Source organism: Micropterus salmoides, unplaced genomic scaffold, assembly GCF_014851395.1.
Source record: "Micropterus salmoides isolate LMB-PRFRI ecotype aquatic unplaced genomic scaffold, ASM1485139v1 Ms_hic_scaffold_10, whole genome shotgun sequence".
NCBI lineage: Eukaryota > Metazoa > Chordata > Actinopteri > Centrarchiformes > Centrarchidae > Micropterus > Micropterus salmoides.
The window spans coordinates 14879770-14904546 of NW_024040041.1; the positions used below are offsets into that span (position 1 = coordinate 14879770).

A 24777-nucleotide genomic window follows, 5' to 3' on the forward strand; every position below is an offset into this window, starting at 1 on the left:
TGTACCCACTACTTTTTTCGTATCACCTCCATCGAGGTTCCAAGCGAGCTGAGTTGAGCTGAGACGATACTAAATGGTGACGTGAAAAGACTGCAGAGCGAATCATCACTATTCACTGCATCATCATTGCACCGGAGAGAGGCCAGCAACAGAAAGCTTTATATTTAACAATTTGCAAACGTTAATTCATCACTAAATCCAGCTCACAGACCGCTGCAGCAACAACGGCAGAGGAAAACACAGCTGGAAGGTTTTCATAGCACAGGTCTGGAAACAGTAGCAGTAGGTTTAGTCCAGCGTGCTGGACACAGGACTGTTGATGGTGACACAGCCATGGCCCTGAGAATGCTGCTGGTGGCCCTGAAAGCACAAGGGTCAATAGACTGTTATCATGTACAGTTTAATGAAAACTTTTTATTCAGGTTTCTGTTTATTAAATCAGATCCACCTACTTAGTTCAGAGTCAAATTTAGATGGAGACAGATTTAACATCTCTCTGTCCAGCTCCTCATCCTCCTCCATCACTAGGAGATGAAACAAAACAATGTTAATTTGTGTATGAGGTGCATTAAAATGTTTACATAGTTAGTTTTTGCATATTTTTGTGAACTGACCTAGAGTGCCGTGTTGTCACCGAGGCAGCCGATGTAGCGGTGACTGCAGCTGGTGTGGAGCGGACTCAGCCGTCTGCTGCCTGAGGATGTAGCTACTGCTGCAGGTTGTACATCTTGCTGTTTTTGATGCACTTCACTCCTTGATAAAGGCAGCATACCCATCAGCCCTGCTCTCCCAGATCTGCCTCCAGGTGTCCTTGGCCCTGGCTCCAAAGCCAACAATATTGTCACCCTCTGAGGCTACTGGTGGTGCAGGCTCCCTGGAGAAGAGGTACTCCCGCAGGTCCTCAATGTCCTTAAAGCTCCTGGCGTAGTCCAGAAATGACAGCAGGCTGTCCTTACTGTGTCCCTGGGGGTTGAAGATCCCATCTCTCTCCCCCTCTTCTACCTTTTTCATCAGGTAGAGGGTGTAGCCGACATCATTTTCTAGGAGCCACCTGAACGACTTCCCTTTGTACCTCCCGAACTGCAGAACATACTCCCCCATCACCTCCAGTCGGTCCGACACATCCCCTCCCCGCTGAAAGACCACAGTGAGAGCATCAGTCCTCAAAAGGTCATGTCTCTGAGTCACCCCCAGGACTTGTCCTGAAGCAAAGGATTTCTTTTAATCTTCATGGCCTCATCAGAGGGGTCCTGCCGCAGATGGCCTGATGGACCCTTCCTGAACGACACCGTCATGCTTCCTGGGAAGAAGATGCTGGTCTTCTTCATTATCTCCTGTGCACAGCAATGTATATTATTTATTATATAATAAATAACACTGAAATTAATCAGCATTTGTAATAGCTAGGTAAGAGTATTTGATATTACACAGACAGACAGAGTAGATAGATTTCTTAGTGTAACACCTATTGACAAAAATTACATTTCTTTTTTCATGGCAATCAAACAACTATCTTACATGTAGGCTATAAAATAGACATATGTTGTGGTATTCACAAATTCTAAATATTCAGAATGAGAATTGATAAACTTACATAATGATGGTACAAAAGGCCTGAGTCTTAATCATAGTTAAAGAAGGTCTTTAATTATGTATCTATAATGTCTATAAAAACACAATGAAGGAGTCAAAGAAAGCAGAAGATTGGATCAGTGTCAGCAAGAGAGATATTGAAAGATGGAAAAATAACTAATGTTAATGCTGACATACAGTTTATATAACTAACATTAATGTAAGTTCCTATCAAACTTAGCTGACAAAAAACCGAGTTAGAGCAATGACAACATTATTTAACATAAGCACACTAAAGTTAACTATTAATGTAATTGTTTGATCACAAACATCTTAGAAGCCTTAATGTATCTTACTTCATGAATAAAAACAGCTCAACTTACGTTTGATGACTTTAACTTTGTTTGCCGACAGAGCTCTAACTTAAGATGGAAAAGTACAGTAACTCTGTTTACCGCGGCTGCAGATGTCCGTCTGTCACTCAAACGTAAACACGGGGTCTCCTTACCTTTACACAATTGGGGAAACAGCGCCCCCACAGTCCCGCTTGTGGTCAAAAATATATTACATCCGTAGTGATAAGAACTACCATAGAGAATGAAGGGTAAAAGTTAAGAGAGTTAAGCTCTACCATTCCCGGTGAATGCAGATGTAGTGTAAAAGCGCTTTGAGTGGTCGAAAAGACTAGAAAGGCGCTATACAAGTACGGAGCATTTACATTCTTGAGAACAACAGGAAGATAAATGTACAGAATATATACAGTATGTAGTGTATCCATAACCATATATACAATTTTAGTGCTAAAACAATTAACTATCAATAGGATAGTATTAGTTATAATTATTTAAGTAATTTTCAAGCAAAATACCAAACAATCTCTGGCTTCAGCTTCTCAAATGTACAGACCGCTGATTTTCTGTGCTCTATCTCTTTTATTATAAACTGAAAATCTTTTGGTAACAGTATAGTAACAAATAAATGAAACAAATTGATCATCTATACAAATGAAATGAAAATTCAAGTAAGGATGTCCCGAGTTGATGTATAGGCTCCAGATCAGGGCCAGTGCATGTGCAGTGCAGGTATAGGCTATTCAGACTGATGTAAACAAAAGTTCAAACACTGACTGCACAGTTAAGAGAGAGTGACCCACTGAGCCACTTCCATAATTTCTTCCATAATTTAATTCAATAATATAATCTAATAAATATTTCAAGCAGTTTTTTCGTTTTAATCTTTATTTTTAGGGCTTACAGCTCATAGAATCAAAACTAGTATCCCAAATTTTTTTAGAATTTCAGAATAAATTTTTTGTTATACAGAAATGTCGACCTGGGAAGAGCTCTTATCAGCTAATTAATTAGCTCAAAACACCTGCAAAAGTTTCCTAAGAGTCTTAATCTCTCAGTCTGGTTCTGGTGCTCACAATTAACTTTTCCACCATATTGAAATTTGTTTTCAAATTTTTATTATACTAATGTAACAAAAGCAATAATAGGCTAATTTAATGACTATCACTGTCCAATCACATCACATGTCTGAATCTCATAAATACTTTTTTACTTTTATTGCACACATGAGACTAAAATTATTAGTGTCAACGAGTTGGCGTTTCAGTCGCAGTTTAAAAGTGCTGCTATAAGTTTTACAGGGCACCAGATGCAACTGTGTTTTCTCAGCTTAAAGCCCCAAAGCTTCATCACTACTACTCGCTAGCTAATGTTAGCTGATTTGACTGTGTTTGAGGGACTATTTTGTCCCACAGATGAGTCAGCTAGGGAAGGACTGACAGGCATCACAGCAAGGGACAACAGGTGGATTTACTTCAAACTTCTGAATAGAAGATGAGTAAAGGGAGCACAGATGCCAGAAGTAAATGTAAGAGAATAAGATATGCATTTAAAATGTTTGCATCTTTATGATGATATGATAGGTTTATGATCAGTAGGGTGAGTGAACAACAGTGGTGACCACAGAGGAAATGAAATTCGTAAAGTAAATTAGGGATGCAAACTAGTCCTTTTAATCTAATGGAGAGATGTTTTGTTTTTGATTTTAATGTGGAAATGAAATGCTTAATTATCCATAAATCACATAGAAAAAAGAGATTATTTCATTCAATAATTGTTTTATAATCGCACCACAGCCCTCTAAATCGTAATCAAATTGAATCGTAAGGTGTTCAGAGATTCCCACCTCCAATGATGATCAGAAACTGTTACAACATTTTTCTACCGTACCTTGGTTATACAGTAACATCAGATAAGTTACAGTTTGTCTCTTTTTAGTTGCCAAAAAACAGATTGTAGTTCTACAAGCCAATTATTTTCCAAAGCAAGATTCATCTTTTTCCCAGATAGTGTTTAGATTTGTAGGCATTCTATCGTCTCAAACAGCATGAAAAATAGTGCATTTTGCCGGCTTAATGGGAAAAAAATATCTCCGGGGGTGAGATCCCTCTAGGTTTGGGCTAAGGCCCGAATGTTTACAACGTCTGGCTCCGCCTCTGCAGCAGAGGTAGGGATATAGAAACCAGAAGGGGGGAAATCCCACGCATCCCCCCCTGCAAATCGCACCCTGGATACACACATAATTAAAACAACATAACTCGTTAAGAAGATTTGGTTGTTTAGTGTATGGTGAACTTATTAGCTGGTTTGATTGCTGAACTCATAATTCTTTTGAGTAAGCAGTGTGTTCGGGTTTACAGTGTAGGGGCAGCACAAATCAGACTGCGGCTGGCTTGACCATGGTTTCGCTCACGTTACCGCAGTCGTTTAGTTGGGAAACATTATGTTACTGTCAGTATTAGGCTGTTTTGTTACAGCATTTTATCACAGTGCAGAGCTTCAAACACAGCCACCTTTGTATATTTCAAAGAATAACAATTGAGTTACATTATATTTAAATAGATTGTAGTAAGTCTTTTGAAACTCTAGAGGGCAGGCAACAACTGACTACATTTTTAATACTGATTTACTGAAGTAATGGCAGTGAGGAAACCACTAACACACTTACAAATAATGTGTTCATCCGTCCTGGCTATTCTAACGTTTGCAAGTATATAGGGTTAGGGTCTGCTGTTTATTATTGTGTTCAAAAGCTCAGTTATACAAGAAGCCACAGAGCTGCACACAACCACTGTAGATGTCACTGTGAGAGAAATGGCTGTAAAAGCACTTGCCCCACTCTGTGGTTCTGTCACAACTTGCCTTAAACTGAAACAAAGAGTGAGGTTCACACACCATTAGGTGGATCATCTCTTGTTATGAGACTGAGTAGAACTTTCTCTGTAAGAAGTGTTAAAAAATGAGCTTAGTCTTTCTTGACCCCTCATATTTACTGATGGCTGCCAAAAAGACCAAATTAAACAAAGTGTGTATCAAATTTAAACATTCATCGTTGTTTTGATATTAACATATTTGTCATTCAATATATTAGTGTTGTATATAAAATCATACATTAAAAACAATGATAAAGTGATTACAAAATATAAAATATAAATACAAAATATAATACAAAACAAAATTAGCTTACATTAACCCTAAATATATTTTTGTTGTTTAGAATTACAAGTTAGGTTTTATTTTAGCCACTGCTGACGACATAGGTCCCCTGACTTTTCAGTGCAGGAAACAGTATTTGGTTTTTGTATTAGGGTTTGTCACTGTGATGGCTGGGTGGCACTGTGATATAGATCCATACAAAAACCTAAGAGTAATAATCTGACCCTCTGCCTTTCTTGTGATGGAAAAAAGGACAGGACAAAGTATTTTGCATTGGAATATGAGGTAACTACTTTATAATTTTTAAGAAGTAGATTTGTACTTAAATGTCAGTTAGTTAGTTGTACAAAGTCCCAGTTAATGTGCAGATGAAAATGTTATCTTCCGGTAAATCTTAACTTAAAGAACTGATTAAGAATCAACACAAAACACATAGATGACACCAGGATACAATGCTGACCAGGAATTCTGTGTATTTTATCAACTTAATGAGCTTTTAACACATTTTACTGGTACGTGAGGTTTTTGTACAAGCAGTGAGTGGAGATGCAGCACTGTGATTACTTCGACTACTGGGGTCGTGGGACTGAAGTCACAGTATCTACAGGTAAGACACATTTAAATTATATATTTACTGACTAGTTTCTTTTTCTTTTATTAATATAAATATTGCTGGTGAAGAGGTTTACATTATGGTCTTATTTCAGTTCATGCTCATGTTGGACAAACTAGAAAACAGAGCAGCCAGATGTTTTTAACGCAGCTGTTTCTTAGAAAGTGTTTGAAAAAGTTCTTGTTTGGCGTTATTGCTTAATGCAGGAGGTGGTTTGACTTGATCTTAAAATGGATTCAGCTGGATTGGAATTGCTGCTGATGAATGTCTGTATCTTTTTATTCACATTATTATTCAACACATTTTATTACTGTGAACAGTAATTATATACTGTACAGCACCATACCTGCATTTTGTTTTGTGAAAAGTTTCCCTTCATGTGAACACAGTAATACTGTGTTTAAATAGAGGGTCAGTATGTGTTTAAACTAAACACTTGAACACTTAACAAACACATAATGACGTAAATACTTTTATATAGTACACACACACACACACTGACCTTTAAAGCAATGTATGCATTTGTACTGCATATTGTATCGTTTCACATCAACTGATCTAACTCGTCCCCCCCAAAAAATGTATATATATATGTATATATCTGCTGATTTTGTAGTTACAGTCTTTATATGGTTGTAAAAATAACAAAGTATTAATATTATACCAAAATGTTTTGTATTAATTAAATGAATAAGACGTTATTAAAATCTGATTACAATATACAACAGTATATTATAATAATGAGCCGGTTTTTAAATATTTATTGAATAAATTCACCATTTCGTGTATGTATGTCACGCATATTGTTAGGAAAATTAAACATAGAATACTTTTGGTCTCCACATTTTAATTTTGAGGTAAAAACATTCAACCAATAATTACTATTTAGATGAGCAATTAATTATCTGTTATAACTGATGTGCTTTTGTATTTATATGATTTTGAACTTTAAAAAACTCCTATTTGAAAGGAAGTGCATGCAACTCTGTTCCTTTTAGTTCAGTGCAACTCTGGGACTGGAGAAAAAATAACAGACTTTCCAGTGGACTGATGCCACACAGCAAACATTAAATTAACAAGTGATTAATTATGTTTTACAAAAGAGTATTATATCTGCAGTACTACATATTAGTGCACTCAGAACTCAGATTCAGCCTGAATGAAAAAATACAACAATTTTTTATTAGGCAAATGTCTGTCTCATCAATCAAACTGGCAAAAGCAGATGATTTTCTTTTGCCATAATATAATTATATATTTACTATAATTATATATTTATTATTATAGAGGTATGATTGAGAAAAACATGCCATCACTGCTGGGAAAGGGTAAAGCCATATTTATGCAGCAACTTTTCAATATTAATGATACTGGTAGTGTTTATATTATTGTTATGGTTATAACATGGTTATAAAGAATTTAAAAAAAAACTATTTATTCTCTGTTTTAATATTTGCAGTTAGATTTTAGACAAGCTCTGTCTTCTTTAATTTACCTATAATGTTTTGACACTTTCTCAGGAACACCAACACCACCCACTCTGTTCCCTTTGGTTCAGTGCCAACCTGGGTCTGGAGATAAAATCACTGTTGGTTGTTTTGCACGCGACTTCTACCCAAAGAGTCTTACATTCCAGTGGACCGATGCCAGTGGGACCACCCTGACTTCTGAAAATTATCCTCTAGCTGAGAAAAACAACAAATATACAGGAATCAGTTTGGTCAAAGTATCAAAATCTGACTGGGATTCAAGGAAGTCTTTTAATTGTTCTGTAAATCACAACGGATCTCCCAAAAATCTGCAAGTGCAAAGTATGTGATTTTTCAATTCACTAATGTCTATGATTTCTTATCAATATGTCCTCCTCATTGATCCTGCTTTTATCAATGAATGTAGAACAATATTTATTCCCACACATTTTCATTTGTCTGCCTGAAACACACAGCACAATCATCTTATCAATTTGCAGGTGAATGATACCGAATCCTATTGCAATAAATGACTATAACTGCTTTTTCCTTCACCTGTTCAGAGCCTCCTCCAAAAGTGACTTTGCTATCAGTGCCAAGTGAAGACACCCAGACCCTGGTGTGCACGATTGAATGTGGTGATGGAAAACTTGACTCATTCAAGTGGAAAAAGAATGACGCAGAGTTGAACGACTACATTCAAAGTCCCATCCAAAAAACTGGAGGCTTATATTCAGCTGTCAGTGTCCTGAAGGTCAACAACGCAGACTGGGACAGTAACGCTGTGTATACCTGTGAGGTGACTTACAGAGAAACACAATATAAAAAGAAGGCCTCAAAAGGTGCAGTGCTTTCACAGTTATCACTAAATAGTGAGATAAAGTAGTTTATGCTGGATCTTGACATAAATAGCAAAGTTTCCAGTTTTTCTAATAGTACAAATGTTGTTCTCTTTTATGCAGCTCCTGTCACAGTGACACTGAAGCAACCCAGTGTAAAAACATTTATCAGCAACAACCGGGCAGAGTTGGAGTGTGTCATTACTGGACAGGACGAGACCACTGTAAATGAAATTCAAATCACTTGGCAAATTAATGAACAAGCTGTGACCAACAACATTGCTGAACCAACATTGTCCAGCGGCGTTCAGCACAGCAAAACCAGCACGATGACTCTTAGTCTGACTGAGTGGCAGAGAGTCAACAAAGTGCGCTGTTCTGCCATTAAAGACGATATGACTCCAGTTATTCAGGATCTGACTGTCCACAAAGGAGGTATGTTACTGAGTGATGGAGACTGATTGGTAGAACAGTAATCTGTAAGTCTGGGGAGGCAGCAACACATGTCATAATAGCAAACATAAAGCATATATATGAACCTTGTTGGCGTCTCTTTCAGATGGGAGTGAGCCAAAAGTGACAGTCTATGCCCTCCCAGAGGAGGACATCAGCAAAGGAGCTGTGGTCTCTCTGGTGTGTCTGGTCTCTGGTCCTGTGCTGCAGGATTACTACATCGCCTGGTCAGAAGGTTCTGGAAATAAGGCCGGCATCTATATGGATGGCATTAACTTCCCCCCACAGAAGACCCAGCAAGGCTACTTGGTTACAAGTATTTACACCACCACCAAGGAAAAGTGGGACAACCACAACATGTTCTACTGCAACGTCTGGCCTGCTGGTAGAAATGAGTCCATGAAACCCAAAGGAGTGTCTAAGGCCCATGGTGAATCACTTGAATGTAGAAAATAGTAGATCCAGATTTAAATGTGGTATTTTGTGCTAACATGTTGCTCTGTCTCTGTGAACCTGTACACTCAGTCTTTGTGATTGTAAAAATAGTTGTCAACATGTTAATTTAGTTTTGTTTGTCGTCATTTTGTGTTTCTGTCTTTGTCACATTGTCTAACAGCTTGAGAAGTGTGCTGACTGTTTCAAATAAATGTTGCATGGAGACACTTTTGTTACATGTTCATGAATTTTTTTTTTTAAACACACTGAAAAGAAAGCATAAAGTCACAGTAGCATACTGAACTGTTCTGGAGAAACATTCACACATGACGTGAATAGTGTTTGATTCCAGTTTCTGACAACTATTCAAAAGAGAAAAGGGTAGATGTCTTTTTTTTCTTTCTAATAGTGCCCATAAATGTGCTATCTTAACAAAAATGCTTTTCTTGACAACCCCCCCCCCCCCCCCCCACACACACACACACACACACACACACACACACACACACCTCATCTAACCACCTATACCTTCCTCTTCTTAGATTTTCCAGATTTAAAACAGAGTTGGGCTCTGAGCTGCATAGAGGATGCCAGTGAAGAGGATGAGTTCAGCAGTCTGTGGTCCACAACCTCCTCCTTCATATTCCTCTTCATATCCTCTCTCTTCTATAGCATGATATTCAGCCTGGTCAAGGTAAACATGTTGGCCTTTCCTACATTTCACTTATACTAACGACTAAAGAATACGTAAGATATAATACAGGATTTATATATTCACTAAAAAGAATTACACACTTTGACCAAGTACGGTACAAGTTATGTCATGTCAACCATAAAAATGCCACAAAAAGGAGACAATTTTGACATGACTTTGCCTAGTTTTTCTGTAGGTGTGACAGTTTCTTCCCATCTTCACAGACAAGAATGTGTAGGAGAAGAAAAGACCAAAAATATTAACGTGAAAGTTACAGTTACATTAATTTTCTGTCTGTTAGTGACAGACTGCCAACTTTTACAAGTTTGTCTACTTTGTGCAGTGCACATGATCCTGAAAAGGGAGACTCTGGTAATGCTTATCAATGAATCAATTCAGATGTATGCAATTGGTTGTCAGCAATACCTTAAATGTTAACTGCCTCCAAATATTTTTTTCCGACTAGTGAATTGCTCTATCTGGCCGTAACAAACCTCATGTTAAATGGGGAAAAAAATTACAGGTTTATTGTGTTGATTTTGATGTGGTGTGAAATGCATCCTTTTCAGTTTACAAGCTCTCTTTTGAAGAACTTATATATACATTTTTATCTTCAGACACCAGGACACTGAACTACATGTGATTTGTTACTTAAAAAGTAATTTGCAATGTTTAATTTAATAAACTGTTAATATATTACTTTGTGCAGTGTAGCATTTTAAACACGTGCTGGATGGCTGTGCCAAGGACCAATCATCCAACCAGAAATATAATTGTTGTAAAACAAAATTGATAAATCAAACCATATCACTGTTCAACAATTAGCATTTAACAAGTGTTTTAATTATTCTGATTTTTTTTTCAGGTGAAGAGAAGATGAACAATGATATGGATGCACAGCACAGACGACTACAGTTTTTCATTCAACAAATTTAGAAGAGTAACATTTTTGGTGTTAGTGAAATTTGATTAACAGCAGAGTTAATGATACCCTGGATAGAGTCAAATACATTATATTTGACATTCAGTTGAGAAGAAGTTGGTGTAAAAACATAGTGTAAAAAAACAAGTATCACTACATCAAACCTGTAAGTGTAATTGTGTAAATATTAACTCTGAAATTCTTACTCTTAACTCTGATCCTGGCTTTTACACTTTAAGTGTTCATGTCACACTTTGATATATACTATTGATATATTTCTACTGGCAGCTGGTTGTTTTGCAATGGTGGGCCATCACCACCATGGCTTATGTGGCCATACTAGTCACCCCAACACCAATTTAATGAGTTTGCAGTTAGCATGCATGCACCTGTTCATTCTGTTGCATGTTTTATTGTAATGTAATCAAATTCTTTGCAGTGCAAGTGTTAAAATAAATGTTTTAAAACACCAAACATGGCCATGTTTATTTTGCAAACTTTACTCTCCAAGTATTTTTTATAAAGAGCTATATTTACACCTTTAAAATGTTACGGGGCTAACACTTGTGTCATTAATAAATGATCCTCTGAGAGAGTTGATGTCTAACAGTACATACAAGTGTTAAGAAAAACTGTAACTGGTTGGTTTTAGGAAGTGTTAAATTTTAACTCCATAAAAGAGTAAAGAAATACACTAAATTAGTTTTAAAGTACCAACACTCCAATAAAAAGTTAAGTTAAATTAACACTATTTCATATGGACCCATAGACACTTTAAAAGTGTTATTTGAGTATGCTGATTTTACTGTACACATCTTTGCTTTTCATGTTGATTATTTTTGCGTTAAGTCAATAGATATATTTCCAAATACAATAGATTTACAATTACAATACAATTTGGATAGACACAAAAATATTAAAGGGAGTATGAATATGACTGATGGTGTGCTTGTGATAAACAAAGCTTTTGAGGATTTTATTTCAAACATCCAAAAAAACACCACGTCAAGTCAACATACTGTAAACATCTGTTATCAGTTAGAGTCTGATGGTTTTTCAATTTCCTGGAGTTTCTAAACATATCATCTTTAGAGAGTCACTTCCCCCTCTGTCTGCACCTCTGGGACTGCACCTGTAGCAGTGAAACTTTGTAGAAACTGTCAGAGCTACAAATAAACTTCTTCGAATCATCTTCAAGAGACTGTTTATTTGCATATCATCAGGCGTAAAGTGGCTCACAAAATCATCTGAAAAGTGTTATGGTTAGCATTTTTCACAAATGTGACATACAGTGATAAAGCAGGATAAATTATAAACAGAACTGTATAAGCTCATCAAACAATATAACAGTAAAAGCAGGACAAGCAGGGTACAGACTAAACAAAGCAAAAATCCCAGATTTTACTTTACTTTAAATTATTAAAAGTAAAAAATTCCCCTGTCACTGTTACTATTATATATTAAATAATTAGATAGTTTTTATTGATTATTATTCCTCCATCAATGTGAAAGCAGGATTTTACTGTTGTAGTGGTTTGAGGTTGAACTATTTTGTATCAGACTGCAATTAAAGATTATTTTTATTATGGATTAATCCGCTCATTATTTTACTACATTAATTGATTGTAAAAATTCTAAAAATAGTAAGAAACAACGTCATAATTGCCCAAAGCCCAAAGTGATGGCTTCACAATACTTGATTTATCAGTCTAAACCTCAAAGTGATTTAAAATACGTTAAAATAATCAAAAGAAAGAATAAAAGTAGAATGTAGCAGGAAAGAAAATACCGTCCACCACTGGTATAGATTAAACAAGGCAAAAATACCAAATATAGTACAATTATATTTGTGCTTACTGTACGTTGTTTGATTAGTGTTTCCCCTAGGAAGGAGTTGTAGCAGCGGAGGTGAAGTAAAATGCTCTTTAAAGTAGCCATTTTAACAAATGCAATTTTGAAAGGTCCACCTGTCCATCTGATTATTATATGGGTTACTTTGAATACATGTGAAATGAGCTTTCCACAGGGCTGATATATGACCTACTTCTTCTAAACTATCCAATACATGTACAGTATTTATTTATTTCATTCTTTATGGTTATTTGTTTGTTATAATTAAACTATTAGGTATTGCATTATTCAATGTTATATGCAGCCATTGTACAGTTATCGTGCTGCAATTGATTTATTCATCACTATAATTCACTCTGTGTATGTGTGTGTCTTTCTTGAGAATAATATCAAGCTACAGATGAACAAATACACATTGTGTCAGGTTGGTGTTGCGCCAAAGGGGGATTTTGGTTTTCATGCTTGCTGGTTACCAGAAGTCAGAAACGTGAGTGTAGACCACCATCTAGAGGCAAAAGGCTTAAGAAGGATTAAGAGCTCTGCCACTTGGTCTTGATGCAGTAAATTGAAAGGACATGTGACTGGAAATACAAAACACTCGTACGTGCGAAGATAAAGATATTGATTGACACTTGCTAGTAAAATCAGTAGTAAAACGCTACAACAAACAATAACCGTTATCTCATTTATTTCTTTATCCATCTCATCCAAGTCAAGCATAAAAGCTGTCCCAACATTCTTTGGAAAACACCAAAGTCCATCACAGACTGATACACACAATTAACTATCACAATCACTTTCTCTGTGGTGGAGTGTAATGTTTTGTCAGTTGATATCTATGTGCTGAATATAAATAAAAGTACTGTAGACGGTGTATTTCAGATATCCAATGAAACAGAGAGTCGGACACTACAGTGGGGGAAAAAAGTATTTGACCCCTTGCTGATTTTGCAGGTTTGCCCACTTACAAAGAATGCAACAATCTACAATTTTAATCATATGTACATTCTAACAGTGAAAGACAGAATCCCAAAGAAAATTCCAGAAAATCACATCATATAAATTTATAAAAATTGATAACCATCTGATGAGGACAAACAAGTATATGACCCCCTACCAAACAGCAAGTATTCTGGCTCCTACAAGCCAGTTAGTCTTTCTTTAAGACACAGCCCCAATCCCAACCAATTATCTACATCAAATACACCTGCCTCACCTCGTTACCTGTATAAAAGACACCTGTCAACACCCAACAACCAGCATCCAACATCACCACCATGGGCAAGACCAAAGAGCTTTCTACGGACATCAGGGACAAGATTGTTGATCTGCACAAGGCTGGGATGGGCTACAAGAGAATCGGAAAGCAACTTGGAGAGAAAAGATCAACTGTCGGTGCAGTTATCAGGAAATGGAAGAAGCACCACACCACCGCCAACCTCCCTCGGTCTGGGCCTCCACACAAGATCTCGCCTCGTGGGGTGTCCCTGATCATGCGAACGGTGAGGAATCATCCCAAAACCACAAGGGGGGAACTGATGAATCAACTGAAGGCAGCTGGGACCACAGTTACAAAAGAAGCGGTTGGTAACACACTACGCCGTCATGGATTGAAATCCTGCAGCGCACGCAAGGTCCCCCTGCTCAAGAAGAAACATGTACAGGCCCGCATGAAGTTCGCCATTCACCACCTGGACGACTCAGAAGAGGCCTGGAAGAAGGTGATGTGGTCAGATGAGACCAAAATAGAACTTTTTGGCCTCAACTCAACTCGTCGTGTTTGGAGGGCAAAGAACACCGAGTACAACCCAAAGAACACCATCCCCACCGTCAAGCATGGTGGTGGCAACATCATGCTTTGGGGTGCTTTTCAGCCAAGGGGACGGGACAACTCCATCGTATTGAGGGGAGGATGGACGGGGCCATGTATCGTGGAATTCTGGACCAACATCTCCTTCCCTCAGTGAGAGAGCTGAAGATGGGTCGAGGATGGGTGTCTCAGCACGACAACGACCCTAAGCACACCGCCAAAGCAACAAAAGAGTGGCTGAAGAAGAAGCACATCAAGGTTCTGGAGTGGCCTAGCCAGTCTCCAGACCTGAATCCAATTGAAAATCTTTGGAGGGAGCTTAAAATTCGAGTTGCCAGGCGACAACCTCGGAACCTGAATGATTTGGAGGCTGTCTGCAGGGAGGAGTGGGCCAACATCCCTGCCGAAATGTGCACAAACCTTGTCACCAACTATAAAAACCGTTTGACATCTGTGCTGGCCAATAATGGCTTTTCTACAAAATATTAACATGCTGTTTGTCCAGGGGGTCAAATACTTGTTTTTCCTCATCAGATGGTTATCAATTTTTATAAATTCATATGATGTGATTTTCTGGAATTTTCTTTGGGATTCTGTCTTTCACTGTTAGAATGTACATATGATTAAAATTATAGATCGTTGCATTCTTTGTAAGTGGGCAAACCTGCAAAATCAGCAAGGGGTCAAATACTTATTTCCCCCACTGTATATGTGTGGACACACATGACAACAAGGCCTTTTGAACCATAGTTCTGTATTCAGATGTGACCATGAGTAGTGGCATTTTCAGCTCGCATTGATGTGCCATCCTGAATGAAATAATCTCATTAAATACTCCTTTCTTTACATAGTTGAATGTGCTGACAACAAAATCACACAAAAATTATCAATGGAAATCAAATTTATCAACCCATGGAGGTCTGGATTTGGAGTCACACTCAAAATCAAAGTGGAAAACCACACTACAGGCCAATCCAATTTTGATGTAATGTCCTTAAAACAAGTCAAAATGAGGCTCAGTAATGTGTGTGGCCTCCACGTGCCTGTATGACCTCCCTACAACGCCTGGGCATGCTCCTGATGAGGTGGCGGATGGTCCCCTGAGGGATCTCCTCCCAGACCTGGAGTAAAGCATCCGCCAACTCCTGGACAATCTGTGGTGCAACGTGGCGTTGGTGGATGGAGCGAGACATGATGTCCCAGATGTGCTCAATTGGATTCAGGTCTGGGTCTGTCTCCTGGTAGCGCCTCCATGCTCTGGACACTACGCTGACAGACACAGCAAACCTTCTTGCCACAGCTCGCATTGATGTGCCATCCTGGATGAGCTGCACTACCTGAGCCACTTGTGTGGGTTGCAGACTTTGTCTCATGCTACCACTAGAGTGAAAGCACCACCAGCATTCAAAAGTGACCAAAACATCAGCCAGGAAGCATAGGAACTGAGAAGTGGTCTGTGGTCACCACCTGCAGAACCACTCCTTTATTGGGGGTGTCTTACTAATTTCCTATAATTTCCACCTGTTGTCTATTCCATTTGAACAACAGCATGTGAAACTGATTGTCAATCAGTGTTGCTTCCTATGTGGACAGTTTGATTTCACAGGAATGTGATTGACTTGGAGTTACATTGTGTTGTTTAAGTGTTCCCTTTATTTTTTTGAGCAGTGTACATTAGGGAAGCAGCTGGTAACAAGAAACCAAAGCACTGCCTTCTAGGTGCATTTTGCAAGTGAAGGCGAGCTTAAAGATAAAGTATACAAATTGAAAATTTTGCCTGTGCTGCTATCTACAGGCTTCAACATGCACTGCCCCCACACTGTAAAAAGTAGAGTACTTTACAACACATTACTGTCTGACGCTACATCACAGCTAAGTTGATTTCAGTGGTGGGACTTGAATGAAGTCAGATGTCTTAGAAGAAGTATCTAAATGAGGCTGAAAAATAAACACGCTAATAAACTCCAAAATATTAAAGGGTGTGATTCATCTACCACCAAGAAGAAGATGGCTTTGATTCAGCCCATGTCCCTTTTCAAGGTCAGCTGCAGCCAAATGTATCCTTGTGGATTATGTCAAGTGAACTCTTCCTTGTGGAAGAGTTTTGATTTATTGATTGATATATTTATTTTGAACATGTAAATAAAATAAAAAATAAAAAAAAACAATGAAAGACAAAATAGTGGTAAAAAACAAGTGAACAACAAAGTAAAACTCCATACTTTCCAGTACTTAAAAACCTCTATTTACATGTGCAAAAAGGAGGTAGGAAGAAGTAAAACTTATGTACTTCTACCCCTTTATACCCTTACTACCATATTTAAGGAAATAACTACAAAGTAATAAGTCTACAGAGATAATAAATCTGTAATCAATGAAAATATATATTCAAAAGTTCTATTCTCATACAGATATTACCCATACACAACAATATTTATAAATACTGCAAATTATTCAATATAAGCCCAGGTTATTATTAGCACTGTGTTTCTCCGTACCTCTGGAATATAATTTCTTTGAACATCTTTTCAAAATGGAATATGTTTGGATATTGCTTTAATTCATTATTTAGTTTATTCCACAATTTAACACCACTGACAGATAAACAGAAACGTTTTCTAGATGTTCGAAAAGTGGGCGTTTTAAAATTTGATTTTCCCCTTAAGTTGTAGCCCCCCTCTCTTTCAGAAAACCTTTATCTGTATATTGTCAGGCAATAAATTGTTTCTAGCCTTGAACATAATTACTGCTGTTTGAAATTCAACTAGATCAAATATTTTTAATGCTTTAGACTGTGAAAATAATGAGTTGGTGTGTTCCAAACATCCAGTGTTATGAATTATTCTCATTGCTATTTTTTGAAGTATAAATAACGATTGCAATGAATTTTGATATGTGTTAGCCCACACCTCTACACAGTAATTTAAATATGGTAACACCAATGAACAATACAAAATGTGGAGTGATCTGTAATCTAGAATGTGCTTAGCTTTAGCCAGGACTGAAATACTTCTAGACAGCTTTGTTTGGATATGTTTTATGTGAGATTTCCAGCAAATCTTGTCGTCTATAATCACTCCAAGGAATTTAATTTCATATACTCTTTCTATATTAACACCCTCGATCTGTAACTGAACTTGATTGATTGATTTACAATTGCCAAATATCATGAATTTAGTTTTGCTCAACTTTAATGATAACTTATTTGTGTCAAACCACTGTTTTATTTTTCTGAATTCTGAAGTGATTAAGTCCAGGAGTTGCTGTAAATTCTGACCAGAACTAAAGATGTTTGTGTCGTCTGCAAATAATACAAATTTGAGTAGATCAGATACTTTACATATGTTGTTTCTTGAGAGGATAAATAATTTTGGTCCCAACACTGACCCCTGGGGGACACCACACACATTGTCCAAACATTCAGATATTCACAAATTGTTTCCTGTCTTATAAATAACTGCTTAACCAATTCAGCACCATCCCCCTGATCCCGAGCCTTTCCATTTTATTGATTAGTATTTCATGATTAATTGTATGAAATGATTTTTTCAAGTCAATGAATACTCCAACTCCATATTTTTTTTGGTCAGTGCAATTTGTAATTTCTTCAATGAGTTCAATTAAAGCTAGTGATGTTGACCTATTTTTTCTGAATCCATACTGGCTGTCAGTAAGCAGTTTGTGTTTATCTATGAATTTGTCCAATCTGTCATTGAAGGTGACAGGCCTGTAATTTGTGAAGTGGTGTTTATCTCCAGTTTAATACAGAGGTATGACTTGCTGTTTTCATTTTTGTTGGAAATTGACCAGTTTGTAATAACAAATAAAAAATGTGAGTTAATGGTTTTGAGATCCCCTCACTTACATTTTTTACTATCTTCATATCTATTTCGCTACAATCAGTGGATGCTTTAGTTTTGCATTTTTTAACAATGTCTGTTATTTCTTTTTCTTCCACTGCTTTAAGAAACATTGAACATTTTTTTTTCTTTCAATAAGATCATTATATCTGTTATCGATTATCGATCGAATCTGTGGCTTGGGAGTTCACTTGACATGATGCAATACTGGTTCAGTGAACATCAAGTCCAATATTAAGACCACACCGCCGCCCTCCCTGTTTGCTCTTTGATGTAGAATGCACTTAATTCAAAGCTTTAATAAGATGGAATCATATCATGCTGAAAAAACATGCAGAGAAAGAATTGCTCCGTTTTTAAAAATAGTCTCACACTCCTCTCTCTGAACCTATTCAATGGAAAATTCCAATGTTTTAAACCATGTCAGAAAACTTTGTGGTCTCTTGCAGATGTGGAAAGGAATTACGGCACAGTGTTACACTACAAAATCCATGGTGTGAGACTCATCTGTGTCGTTCCTGTTAATCGTAAGGTAAGCAAAGCTCCAGATGAATGACCAAATGAGAATATCGGATTTCTGTCAAATTATATAGTGGAATTGTTAAATTAAATTAATAATTTCTTACAATTATGGAACTAGCACAGTGATGAATGTGTTATAAGACAAGTCACTGACTGGGTTTATATGCAGAGAATTCTCTTCTTAACACGACTCTCCATTAACCAAACTGGTCAAGGTAAACAATGTCACAGTTATTAACATTCAGTTTAACACAATTGCCCTCTAATACAATGGTAAGTGTTTGTCAAACCTGTTTGAATGACCACCCCTGTTGCTTTAATGTATGAACATTAGCAACAGGGGTGGTATTTTATTATACTAAGAAGAGTTTTCAATATTCTGTACCCCACATGTATGTATGTATGCATGTATAAGGAGTGACATATTTTCCATCTCTCCAAACTGTTCATGTGAGTTTTTGTATTGTGGTGTATCACTGTGTACCCTGGTGGCCACAGTGATTCACACTGTTACAAAAACCTCTGAAGAGAGTCAAATGTCTACATACTGTAAATGAAACGTGTATGTAAACAACTCATGCTGTGGCTTTATTAATATACAGTCACCTCAAATAAACTAAAGTGCTGGATATGTAGTATTTTAAAGATTTCTATTACTGTTGTTATCCAACCTCTGGATGTTATACCTGAAAAAAATGTTTTTTTATAAAATATGTATCCTCATGTCAGAGATCATGACCATGTTTTCTGCTACTGTAGTTTTGCACAATGTATATAAATAACTGTATTTCTATGTATTTGTTTCATTCCGTTAATGGTGAAGCCCTTTTTAGGAACTCCTGAATAAATACATAATAAAAAACATTTGCACTGCTGATTCCTTTCACATAATTTGATCTAAAATTCAAAATTCTCTAACTTCAGGTAAAAGCATTTGTGTGTGGTGTGCCATTGTGCACGGTAAAGTTTTTGTATGCCATTCTATCACAGTGCAGTATAACGGCCACAGTGATACATCCTGTGACAAAAACCTCTTTCCACTGAGAAGGAAATGTGGTGAGGATAGAGAAAACAAGTAGTTGAAATCTGTTTAACTACATGTTCACAATCTTAGTTTGGCATGTTATCATGCAAATATTTGCTAATTAACACTAAAAACAAAGTGCAGCTACAGCTGATGGGAAAGTCATTAGTTTTATAGGAGTGTAATCATAAACCAAAGCAGTGGGCAAATGAAAACATCAACCTGCAGCTCAGGAAAAGTTGGGGATCGCCAAAGTCATTTGGATTTATCCTCTGTGCACAATGATTATCTGTACCAAATTTAATGGCAATCCAACCAATAGTCAAGGAATTTCATTAAAAGCCAAAAATTAGAACCTCCAGAGGAATATCAGGGACTAAACAAAGTTATTGGGATTGATCATCTTTTTTTTTTATCCTAATCCATCAAATAGTTGTTGAGATACTTCAGCCTGACCGACAGAACTTTGCCATAGAGCCACTTAAAAATCTCTGAAGTGTGAGAAATGTAATTTTCAAAAACAGAATAATTTCGGTTCAAAGGGCAAAATTCTATGAAAAACTGGACTGCCACTGTTGATTATCAGCAATACAAAAAATAAATGCACCATATCAGGAAAAGGTTTTTGTATGAGTAGATGATACTGTGTATGGAGTAGCAACCACAGTGATATATGGTAATACAAAAAATGGTGCTGAACAGAACTGAAGCACAAAGTCACTGTGCCTCAAGAAGAAGAGATTGTCCAGTGAATTTTTCGTTTTAAATGTGAGCTAATGGCCATAAATTAGGATCCAATGTAATTATCAAAAAAACTACTACTGCTACTCACTACCTATATTTTTAGCCCATAATTATATATTTACACTTAGAGAGTTAAGATGACAACCCGTTTGGGGTCATCCAACTTTTGGAGAGAAAAAAAATACATTGCATATGAAATATGTATCCTCCTGTCAGAGCCTGTTGATCTTGTTTTACGCTGCAGTAGTTTGGTTTCTCAATCAAATTAGGTGGATGCCATTTATCCATGGTTTTACTGCACATTGTATCAATAACAATATTTGTGTTTGTTTGTTCTATTGTACAATTAAAAGAGGTGGTATTATGCTTTTGCAAAGTAAAAAAGCCCAAAGTCCAGCCCAAAGGGAGTTCCCATCTCACACAGAAAGCACTGCTCTGAACAACTTGAAAACAGCTCGTTTGTAGTCCAGCCCTTCACTTCCTTTACTTGTGACATCACAATAAAATGTGTCATAAAGCTTGCCAAGCGGCTAGCGGGGTCAGGCACGCCCTCAAACCAAGCTAGTCTGAGTGGACGCCCTTTTGCTCGACTCGCCTTTGTTTGGTTTTCCATTGTAGAAAAGTTGTACCTGTACCTGCTTCCAGGTAATTTTTTTTGTATCACCTCACCTCCGTCGAGGTTCCAAGTGAGCTGAGGGATTCTAAAATGTTTCAAATTTACTGCATCATCATTGCGCGCGCCAGACATTTTTTGTATGGAATTTCATCACTAAATCCACTTCTGAGAAGTTTTGAGGTGAGAAATCAGCTGTGTAGATTTTACGAGAAGTGATGGTGGAACAAAAATGTGCTTGAATATTTTCGGAGTCGAGGAGCTCCGCAAGTGGCTGCGGGGGAAGCCTGTACCAACCCGCGGGAGGAGCGTGTGAGGCCGGCCAGCCGCCCGCTCACAGAGCCCTCTGCTCCCGCCGTCACACAGACCGCTGCAGCAACAACGGCAGAGGAAAACACAGCTGGAAGGTTTTCATACCGCTTATCTGTCTTTACATTCTGAGGAATGTTGAAACGTCGTTGAAACGTTTTAACTTAAAAAAGAGAAAGCTGTGTGGATCGCTGGTGTGTGTGTCGCATTGAACATTACGTTGTGGCAGTTGTGTGTGGCGTCGCTATGATGACAAGCTACGTACTATCTCTGGGTACTATCTGCAATGAAAAACGGTGCAGGGCCGAGTAGAGTCGAGTCTATCGATTTGCGCTATGGTAGCATTTTTCGGCAAGGCAGCATAGATCGTCAGAACACCGGAAACAGTTCAACGTTTAGTCCTAAAAGACTCCGACTCTGTTTGGGTCTGGAAATTGACAATCACAATCTGTAAGTATACTTTATTGGTTGTGAATTATATTTAAAATGAACACGGCAATGTAACTTCACACTGTTCAAGTGCGGAGTTGTTGTAAACGTTGGCTAACACAGCTAAAGTTATAACTATAATGCTAATGTTACACCCGATGTAAAGGCTACTGAGCAAACATTCAAATTGTATGGCCACTTTTTAAAAAATTTAGTTGAAATATGGTGATTTTTGTAGTGGTTTATGGTAAGATGTGGAACAATGATGATGTGTGGTTGTGGACTTGTGAGTAACTTATACCATCTGCTAGGTTACTGTGGTGTCCGAACAATAATGCTGCGATGATGTGTTGAGAAGAAATCCGCTTGACACTGTTCTTGGTTATAAAAGTTTATTACATCAAAGAATTCAGCATCAATTACAAGCTCTGCAGCAGCTTGGAGAGTGACCCAGCCAGATGGCCACTCTGTCTCTCTGTACATCAAACACAGCTTATATAGGACATGTTTAGGTATCTGCTAAATACCATATAAGGGTCCAGTCCCTTCATAAACACTAATCACTACTCCTCCTAACACTGGGTCAGAGGTCAAATTCCATAGGAGGGTTCACTCTTTACACACCCATCAATCATTACTTCCCCTTAAGAGTTCACTGAGCCTCTCTCCAGCTGCTAGAGTGTTATTTTAAACTGTAATGGTCAAATGCACATATGTTATACACCACATTACCTACCTTTGCTACCTTGTTTCTTACGACCCGCCCTTCTCTGCTTCTGATTGGCTAGTAGTCCTTACCTGGGAACTGCGCATGTGCAACTCCTAACAAAGATTTTGTACAAGTAAGATGTATCACTTTGTAGCTCAAGAGCGGAGCATACAACACACAGGGTGAAAAGAGGAGCAGCAGCTATGTGCAGTATGAGAAAAATATGGTGTTTTTTGAAAATTAAACCATGTAAACCTGTTCTGGTACAACCCCTAATTAAGATTTTGAGCATAATACCACCTCTTTAAGGAAATTATGTATTTAGTGTCTGTGTGAGTGGCGTGTATAGGTGAAAAACTCAAAGAAACAACAGAACAGAATCCGTCAGCAGTCCAGTAGAAGAGACAATCAAATCATCAAGCAGGTCTCCAATATAGCCACCTAAGCCCTGCCTGCCAGGGCTGGACCTGACAGTGTTTGAGCCCTAGGCCACAGAAAATTTTAAGCAGTAAAGACTTCATTCCCTGCATTCTAGTGTAAATCTTTGCGCCAATTTATGGTGAAATGTCTATATCTAATCTATATAAAGGGAAATACAATATTTAGGCTGCAGGTGACAATTAAAAATATAAAAAAATATATAAAATATACTGCAAAAGGCTAAGGCTTTCAGGTATTCTGTAGCTATTGCTTTTTAAGTGTTTTCTTCTGTAAACAAAACTTTCTCTTACGGCACCCCCTGACATTTTCTGCTCTAGGCAACTGCCTATGTGCCCAGTGTACCGGTGTACAGTGGGTGAAGTAAATGCTGACATCAGCATGCCAACATCACAATTAAAATGCAAACATATTGATGTTAAGCATGTACAATTTTAGATTAGCATTTAAGCACCATGGATATCTGTACTAAATTCTATGGAAATCTATGAATTAGTTGTTAAGGTATTTCACTAAAAGTAAAAAATATCAACCTGCTCACGGTGCTATAAAAAGAGTCAGGGGATCAACAAAGTCATTAGGATTCATCGTCTGGGGACCATGAATGTCTGTCCAAAATTTCATCTTGATCCATTAAACAGTTGTTGCGATATTTCAGCCTGGACCAAAGTGTTGGCCAGACTGACCAACAGACCAACTTTGCCATAAAGCCATGCTGCTAGCATGACTAAAATTAGCAAACTGTGACGAATTTAATTTTCAAAAACACATAATCAGGATTTAAAAGGTAAAATAAAAAGTAAAATGGAGAATAAGTAGAAGGATGTTTCATGATTGTTGCTGTACATGCAGTACAAAAACTATCAGGCAAAGGTTTTTGTATGAGTATGTGACACTGTGCATGAGGGCAGCCACAGTGATATATGGTAATACAAAAACCTGTGCTGAAGTGAACCACAAATTCACTGTTCCCTTATGTAAAAAAGATGATCAGGTAATTTCCCCAAATCACTCTGAAGCAATGTGATATTTAATGGAATAGTGAAGAGTAAATAAATATGTCTATAAAAAATCCTTCCTAATCCTGAACCATAAATCCACTGTGTCTCACAAAAAAATATATTTAATGGAATAGTGAAGGGTTAATTTTTTTTATGTGGAATTTTTTGTTTTGGGGTTGGTAGTGTGACAGCAGTTTTGTTTCTTATTCAAATTAGATGTCATTTGAGCATGATTATACCACACAGTGTATCAATAACAACATTTATATTCAGTGAAATTGTTTTCATATATCACCAATTCAGCAGTATATACATGTACTGTGTTTGTTTTATTGTGTCGTTATCATATTATTGTGATGACCAAATTAAAAAAAAAAGAAATTAAAAAAGAAACCACCAGGTAACATTTGAGCTGCTGATTTCTTTCACATGATTAGATCTTGACATTACTTATTAAACTGATATTTCAAAATCACTTTGTAATAGCCAGTGTGCAGGGTGGAGTTATTGTTTGAAGATATATCACAGTGCAGTATAGCAGCCACAGTGATACATCCTGTGACAAAACCTCCTTCCACTGAGAAGAAGTTATAGGTGAGACTGCTTTCTGCTGCCTGTATGTGTCCAACAAAACACTTTAGGAATTTTTTTTTTTTTACTGTGCTTTTACACAAATAGATTTGTTATGACATTGAGCGAAAAACCAAAACCAAACCACAGCAATAAAAAGGAAGAATTTCTGAGAGTTTTACTGTACCAACAGCACAAAATACTGACCTTGCCATGCAAAGGTTTTTGTATGAGTCTGTGACACTGTGTACGGGGGGGTGGCCACAGTGATATATGTCAATACAAAAACCTGTCTGCACAAAGGCCCAAAGTCACTGTGCCTGAAGTAAAAAATATTTCATAACACCTAATTAATGCAGCCCCCCCCCCCCCCCCCCATGCTTTGTATCAACAA

General features: G+C 37.3%; 1 gene segment (V, D, J or C); it reads left to right on the forward strand.

The window, feature by feature from the left end:
• The first annotated feature begins 747 nt into the window (after positions 1–747).
• Positions 748–10977, forward strand: LOC119887321. The segment is given in 9 exon segments: positions 748–885; positions 1015–5363; positions 5600–5685; positions 7212–7502; positions 7724–8002; positions 8123–8434; positions 8559–8882; positions 9430–9581; positions 10447–10977. Coding segments are annotated over 7 exon segments (1434 nt in total).
• Positions 10978–24777: the final 13800 nt, after the last annotated feature.